Genomic DNA, 8,246 nt, shown 5'->3' with positions numbered 1-8,246 from the left:
TGGGGGGCACTAAGTCCAACGCTACACAGCGGGTATCTACACAATGGACTATCTGTGCTCTGCCCACCACGGGTATCGAAACCCTGTTTCTAGCTTTGTAAGTCCGCAGAAATACCGCTGTGCCACTGGGAGTGGGGGCTTCTTTGAACGAATAGTGGACTTTAACCGCCACTCTTAATAATTCACATTCTGTTATTTTAAGAGAAAAATATCACAAGAAAATTATTATCTAAAAAGTGATACACTTGTCCTGAATATGTAATAATGTTCAATTATTTTTTTATTTAAGTATTTAACATATAATACACATTTCATTATATTTAGTACATATTTAAAATACCTTTCTTATTTCCCTTACAGAAATAAAAAATAATAATTTAGTAAGATTTTACATATTCAGTGTACTAGTTTTTGTGTAATAGTTTCACATTGCTATTTTTTCTCTATTTCAGTTTGGACGACGATAGTGGGCCCGGGCCCAGCATGGCCAGGCGGTTAGGGCGCTCGACTCGCAATCTGAGGGTCGCGGGTTCGAATCCCCTTCACACCAAACATACTCGCCCTTTCAGCCGTGGGGGCGTTATAATGTGACGGTCAATCCCACTATTCGTTGGTAAAAGAGTAGTCCAAGAGTTGGCGGTGGGTGGTGATGACTAGCTGCCTTCCCTCTAGTCTTACACTGCTAAATTAGGAACGGCTAGCGCAGATAGCCCTCGTGTAGCTTTGCGCGAAATTCAAAACAAACAAGCAAACGACCATAGTGTAGTTGAAGTATTATTAATACACACTTTTTAAACCTTGAAAATCTCTCAGGGACTAGATAAAAAATGTAGTTAAAATGTATTTAATAGGCCTAACACTTCTTACCAGCTTTGAAAAATCATTTACACTTCATTAGCAACTGTTGTCGAAAAAAATGTTCACTACTGTATTGGTTGTGTTACTCTCGACCTGAGGAGTTTTGGATTAAGTAAAACGTATCTTCGACAATGGATGTAGAAAATATAGTGTGGTTGAAATACTGTCATTATACACCCTCCTAATTTTTGAAAATCGCTGAGGAACTACATAAAGAATGTAGTGTTAAATAATATTATAGGCCTGATACTAATGTCTTATGACAAGTGTTTGTTTGTTTTTAGAGCAAAGCCACATTTAGCTATCTGCTGTGTTCACTGCGTGGAATCGAACCCTGGATTTTAGCGTTGTAAGCCTTTAACGCTGTCCCACAGGGGCGCTGTGACAAATGTAATTAATTATAATCATGCTTGGCCAGCTTGGAAAAGGCGTTCATACCATAAAATATTCTAGCATATTACTCTGTTTTCTAATTTTTACTTGTATTTATTGTAAAATAATTACTTTTAAATTATGGTTTCATTTATCATATGAATACAAGTATAAATAAATAAATAAAAATGACTCTCCGCATATATATATAAAAGATATAGGTTTGTAGCTACTTCATAGCTTTTAGATATTATTAAATTAAAAATAAGTTTTTCACATCTTTTTTTCATATTCTGTTCATCATTGAGTGAATAAATGTTTAAGGGCTGTTCCATTAATACAAAAATATCAGTTAATACTTTTTATGCTATGAAAAGTTTCAGATAAATACTCGCACATGGTGTATTACATAACCTTAGTTTGTTACATCCGTATCGTCGAATGTTCTGGCATATGATGCAATATCAACACATAAAATGACCAACCAATTTTGTATTCAAAAGTGCCTAATCATTTTCGAGAACGAGAGTAAAGTTATAAGCTTGAACCCAGAGATTGTACTAAATAAACCAATCAGATTATTAGCAGGTGAGAATGACTCATCAATATTTGTCAACTTCAGTGACGTTTACTTGTATAAGCTGCTTGCTTTTGGTGAATCAGTTTATGTTTATGCTAGTTTCATCAGATTTCACTGTGGAAATGTAAGTTTTGGAAGAGTATATAAGGAAGAACTTTTGATAAGTGATTATTTCTGTCATTTTCTTAGTAGTGTGGAGTTTTTCGGTACCATCAGCAAGCGAAACTGTTTCTAGAACGACTATTATCACGTAGTTAAAACTAACCTGACTGAAGTTGAACGACGTAACGTTATTTTAATTTTTATACTTTCGATAAGTCTTAAAAAAGGTATATTTTTAACTTGAATTTTTACTGATATGAGTATCTTGATTAGAGCCTATTAATGTGTGTAACTTGTAAGTTATCTAACTTTTGTCTTGAGACTAAGTGTTTGCAATTGCATATATTGTTATTGTTTTGGTAGGCCTAACCAAACAACAACAGCACATAAACAGTAAACTTTAATTATGAGATTGTATTCCTCTAAAATTAAATTTATCGTCCCCATAAACAGGCTTAGACGTAATTTTTAATATAAGTAGTAATTAATAATGTACGGTAAAAATATATCCTCTTCTTTTGTTGTTCTTTTTATGTAAATACATTTATTATTATAACTGTGCTTTCATTTAATCTAACAACCCATCACTGTATCAATTATACTTTGAATGTGTTTATGTTCCGTTCTTTGGTCTGATAATTAATCTCTTGAAATTGACGATTAGACTGACAGTGTGAGAATGTGTGCCATAATCTTTAGCTAGCTTTACTACTACTAGCAGGGCTGTTATCAGCCTTACTAGTGTAGATAATTTCTGTGTCAGCAAATTATATATATTAATATAGAAAATTATTCTGCAAATTTAAAAGATCTAACTAATCTATAGTTTACTCCCACATTATAAAAATGGTTTCTTCCAACTTGTATTTTGTGTGAAACACTAAGTAAATAACTGTTACAAGATTGTTTAATTTATTGAAACAGAACTTTCAGTCAGTATTTCCTAAGTGACAGAGAATTTTCATTACATACCTAAACTGTATTTAAACATCTCGTGCAAACGTGTAGTGTCCATTTTATACATTCTTACAAAGAGTTGTCAGAATTATTTAATGTCAAGTGAATCTGATTGCTAAATGTTCCAATGTTGAAAGTAAGACCTCGTAGTCTAGTTGTTAAGCTAGGCCTTATGGTACATCCTCGAAATGAGAAATTGTCTTTCAGGTTTTTATTTGGAAAGTTTAGTTCTTAAATTTTAGTGATGAGACCTGGCTAGAAAGATGTTGTGGAGAAATGACATGTACCTAACAAGTGCAAAATAGGTGTAACATAAACTTAACTTGATTTTGTTTGTGCTCTTATAATGGCATGTTGTGGTGGTATATGATAATGTGTCCTATACACATACTGGAATATAAGCTATTATTATGAACAGCCTAGTACTTTTAATCAACATAACTGTTAGGTTCAGAAAAATGATGGAATACAATGTACCTTCAATAGTTATTAAATGTACTATAAGACAATGTGTGATTTGTTTGTGAGTGTGTGTATATATTTCAGATTTAAGAAGTGACCATGGTTTTGACCATCAAAGCATTCTATCAGAAGGAAGGAACTGAAAAAACTGAAATCAGGCGTTTCCTCACAACAGAAGGTGTTTTTAACTCCTACACAAATCTTTGTGAAAAAATTTCCAAAGTCTTTCCACAACTAACGGGAAAAGCCATTCATCTTGCATGGAGAGGTACGTAAATTGACTTTGGTAAAAGGGAAAAAATAAAGGAATTGAATTGATCAAAAAGTGGAAATGTGGAAGTTTTATTTTCATTATCTTTCTGTGTTTATCGACCATCAGAAATGTTCACTTAATGTTTCATAAATGTAATGTAAAAACTAATATTATCTCATGATTGTCACAAGATGTAACTTAAAACCTAATATTATATCATGATTGTCACAAGATGTAACTTAAAACCTAATATTATATCATGATTGTCACAAGATGTAACTTAAAACCTAATATTATATCATGATTGTCACAAGATGTAACTTAAAACCTAATATTATCTCATGATTGTAACAAGATGTAACGTAAAACTAATATTATCTCATGATTGTCACAAGATGTAACGTAAAACTAATATTATCTCATGATTGTAACAAGATGTAACTTAAAACCTAATATTATCTCATGATTGTCACAAGATGTAACGTAAAACTAATATTATCTCATGGTGATTGTGAGAGTTTGTTTGTTATTAAGCACAAAGCTATCTGTGCTGTGTCTACCATGGGTATCAAAACTTGGTTTTTAGCATTCTAAATCTTCAGACTTCATGCTGAGGTATGGAAGGACTGTATTTTTAATTGGCTCAACGAGAGAGCCTTGTCGTTCTTCTGCAGAATGCGGATTTACAACTTTACATCGGATTGGCTCTAGATTGTCGTTGTAACATACACCAATAATAAATAAAAGTTGTTTATAGAAAGAAAAAAAAAAGATGGTAAACAAATCATTCAAAGGTTTAACGCAACGTGAGGTTTGAGATGTGAGAGTTGACACGAGGATCATGTGAAGTATGTTAGGAGAACATGTACGTTAATTTATTTAACTTGATAGATAACTTAGGGTACACTAACTCCATGGTATTTAAAATTGTTTTTGCATATAATAATTAGGTGTAAACTCATCTTAAAAACTATCTTGGGTCGTGAACAACACATGATTTCTGGTCTTATTCACTTGACAGTACCTCATGATTTAGAAGAAATTAAGCTTATATGTTATAGTAGTAGCAAGAATACATTGAAAAATATGACATTTTCATAAAATCTTTTGAACAGATTATACATAGGATAAGAATACAATGATAACTTTGTTTTGGTAGCTTATTTAATGAAAATAAATAAAATGACAGATATCTAAGGATTATTTCAAGACATGTTATGTTAAAGAAAAGATTTTGTAAAAATAGAATTTTAATTTCATTTTTGCTTTCAGACTCGGAGGGTGATGAAATTATCATGTCGAGTGACGAAGAACTAGCTGAAGCCATTGCTCAGGCAGAAAATGACCTGTTAAAAGTCCATATTTACTTAAATGTGAAAGACGAACCAAGCATGAAAAAACAAAGTGGAGGAGAGAAGGTGGTACATCCAAATGTTACTTGTGACAAATGTGACAAGCAAGTCAAAGGATATCGTTACAAGTGTCTACGATGCAATGATTTTGACTTGTGTGAAGACTGCCATGCTCAGGATGCTCACCCGGGTCATGATATGATCAAGATCACTTCTCCGGTACAAGTAAGTGTGTTATATCTAAAGATCACTTCTCTGGTACAAGTAAGTGTGTTATATCAAAGATCACTTCTATGGTACAAGTAAGTGTGTTGTATCTAAAGATCACTTCTCCGGTACAAGTAAGTGTGTTATATCTAAAGATCACTTCTCCGGTACAAGTAAGTGTGTTATATCTAAAGATCACTTCTCCAGTACAAGTAAGTGTGTTATATCTAAAGATCACTTCTCCAGTACAAGTAAGTGTGTAATATCTAAATTCCTTGCTACTTTGAATGATAGAAGTCAGTCTTACTGGAGAACTTGGTATTAATTTTGCACTGAGCTGAGAAATAGAATTAGATGACAACTTTTCTATGAGTTAGGTATTGCTTTAAATCTATTTAGGACTACTAGCCATATAAAGTTGGTTAAAATAAATTTTGTTATGGTAAGCTTATCAACATTGAAACACTAGGCCTAAAGCTGACTTGCTACACCTAACTTGAAATTATACTTTTTACCAGTGCTTTTCAGTCGCTTGTAATGAATCAGGGTGTTATGAAATCAGCCATGAACTAAGCTGAAATTGTGGATCTCATCAGTGTCTTGAAGTTGATGTTTTACCCACAACCAAGCAGATATCTCTCACTTCAGCTGCTACATTTGTGAAATATAAAAATATTGTTTTATTAACAGAAAAGCTAATATAGACGTTACATTATGTTATATCTATGTAACTTTATTGTTCATATTAAACAGCATTCTCCATGGTTCTTTCCTGGTTGGCAAAAACTGTGGCATCACATCATGGGACCTCAAGCTTTTCAGGGTGCTTGGGGAGGATTTGGCAGGCATGGTCGCGGATTTCGTTGCGACAAAGGACGAAAGTGGGGCCCGCAACGTAAGGCTCATCCTAACCGTGATGGTGCCACTAATGCTGAGACGAGTGATGATAATAAAAGAACTGAGGAGGAAGAAGATGTAACTATGGCAGCTGCACAACAAGGTGCAGAGTATCTGTACTCCATTGGAAATAAAGTGGCAGCCATGCTGGACCCTCTTGGTAAGAAGAACAAGAATTAGTGACTAAACTCGAGCTGTTGTTTTGTTTGAAAAGGGGGCACGTTTCATGATGTTAAGGATTTTATTGTATCTTGATGTAAATTTATATGAAACTTTCAAACTTGTAATATCCTTTTATACATCTTAGGTTTTTGTTTTCTTGAGTTAATTCAAAGAGTAAAGGAAATATGTTTATCATGATGAACTGATTAATGCTCAGTTTGATAAATGAAGTGATTTATACATCTGTTTTTTAGAGTTGCAACAATAAACAGACTTAATGTTTATTTTATTATGAGTTACAGCTTTTAAAGTAAATAACATTTGTTTTTAGAACAGGTACAACGTTTCAATCATTCTCATGTACACAAGTTTTTTTGGTGATAATGATTGCGCCAGTGATCAAAACATCTTACCTGTTCTAAAAATTAATCATACTTACTGTAAAAGCTTTAACTCGTAATAAAAAATATTTAATCAGTAAGTAAGCTCAAAATGAAACTTAATGGTTATCAGATAGTCTGTATTACTTACTCATTCAGACTGAGAATAAAAATGTTTCCACTTTGAGGAAGCACAAAATAATGACAGTATTTAAAAGAATTAAAGTGTTTCTTTGCTTCGTTTTCAGGTATTGACGTTCTGGTCGATGTTGAACACAGTGATGGAGAACGAGAAAGATGTGGAACACTACAGGAGGAGAACTTTGAGAAACAGGATAGAAAGAGGGTTCAAGAAAAGCAACAGGAAAAAGACAAGTGTCAGAAACAGAGCAGCAGTGGCTCTGGAAAAGAAATATTGGCAGAGCTAACAACAAAGGATGAAGATCTGTGTAAAAATCCTGCTGATGATGTCTCATCAGTTAAAAGTGATGAGAAAGTTGCCACATCTTCACAGAAGAAAACGACAGTTGGTAATGTTGGTCTTTTCAGTTCAAAATCTGAAGACACTCCGGTTCAGGACAAGCAGCCATCAGAAGAGGGAAAAGTCCAGGTTAATTTATTTGTTACTGAACTGATAAAAATCAAACACTTCATAACAGTGGACACTATTAACATGTTCACTAACCAGTGGTATTAATAAATTAAGTATAAATAAAATTAAACATTCAAGAGATACTGAGGAGCAATCACAGTGTCCAAAATTTTGCTTTGAAACATAATTGTCTGTGACTCACTGGTGGGGCACATGGCAGCGAAGATGGTTGTTCTGCTTGTTTCAAGTTAGCCTCTCTGTATTTTACAGGAAGGTAACCCTGACAACGATGTTGGCTGGACATTGGTGACTGAAGATTCTCTTGTGGAAGCCAGAACTCAGTCTTCACATGAAAAAAATAAATCGGAAGAACCAGCGAGTCAAGCCCCGTCAGTTCAGCCACAAGATACCAGGACAAAAGAAGGTAAGTAAATATCAAATTTTATGTGGATTAGCAGAAAAGTTTCGAATCCATGATAAACGTACAGATGTAATGACACTTCTATGATCAGTTATGAATGTTTTCTTATTGAGCAAGATTTTAATGAACTTGATTAATTCTTTATACATCTAACTCTCTCAGCACGGGCTCAATCCTAGGGACCAACCTCGTAACCATTTTGTGCTTGTTATAGTTTTCATGCTATAACTTTTAAATTAGTAAGTGTATCTTCACAAAATTTTGCATATTATCAGTAAACATTACAAGGCTTTCGTACACAAAATATTTTTTTTTATTACATTTAAGATTTTTTTCGTGCCTTTTTGTTTCTTGACGAGTGTTGACTATCCAACATGCAAAGTAATTTTGATTTTAAGATTAAAAATAATTTTTATGCATCGGAGAATTTTCAGATTTCTCTTGCAAAATCTTTATAACCTCCAGATATTTATCTCACATTTTTATCTGTTATTTTCACTATCATATCTCCAGACGGATTTGGTTGTTTTGACCATCTGCGTAATCACCATGAACATAAATGTTTAGCCTAAATAACTTAAATCTCGCAACTTTTATATATACACACACACACACACACACACACACACACACACACACACACACACACAC

The 8,246-nt window shown here is 33.4% G+C and overlaps 1 protein-coding gene across 2 annotated transcripts in view; it reads left to right on the top strand.

The window, feature by feature from the left end:
• Positions 1 to 1,816: 1,816 nt before the first annotated feature.
• The window catches only part of LOC106476575 (sequestosome-1-like), an 8,594-nt gene continuing 2,164 nt past the window's right edge, over positions 1,817 to 8,246 (top strand). Inside the window, exons 1-6 of one of the 2 annotated variants that reach the window (XM_013937220.2) lie at positions 1,817 to 1,934; positions 3,416 to 3,599; positions 4,857 to 5,161; positions 5,897 to 6,200; positions 6,831 to 7,192; positions 7,445 to 7,598. In XM_013937220.2, coding sequence (XP_013792674.1) covers positions 3,431 to 3,599; positions 4,857 to 5,161; positions 5,897 to 6,200; positions 6,831 to 7,192; positions 7,445 to 7,598 — 1,294 coding nt within the window. In that variant the 5' untranslated portion in view covers positions 1,817 to 1,934; positions 3,416 to 3,430. Of the gene's footprint in view, positions 1,935 to 1,973; positions 2,140 to 3,415; positions 3,600 to 4,856; positions 5,162 to 5,896; positions 6,201 to 6,830; positions 7,193 to 7,444; positions 7,599 to 8,246 lie in introns of those variants that run through there. The other variant, XM_013937221.2, reaches the window with a different exon arrangement.

Source organism: Limulus polyphemus, unplaced genomic scaffold (genome assembly GCF_000517525.1).
Source record: "Limulus polyphemus unplaced genomic scaffold, Limulus_polyphemus-2.1.2 Scaffold10930, whole genome shotgun sequence".
Lineage (NCBI taxonomy): Eukaryota > Metazoa > Arthropoda > Merostomata > Xiphosura > Limulidae > Limulus > Limulus polyphemus.
Note: the sequence above shows the minus strand (reverse complement) of the source record. Positions and strands in the feature narration are given on the sequence as shown.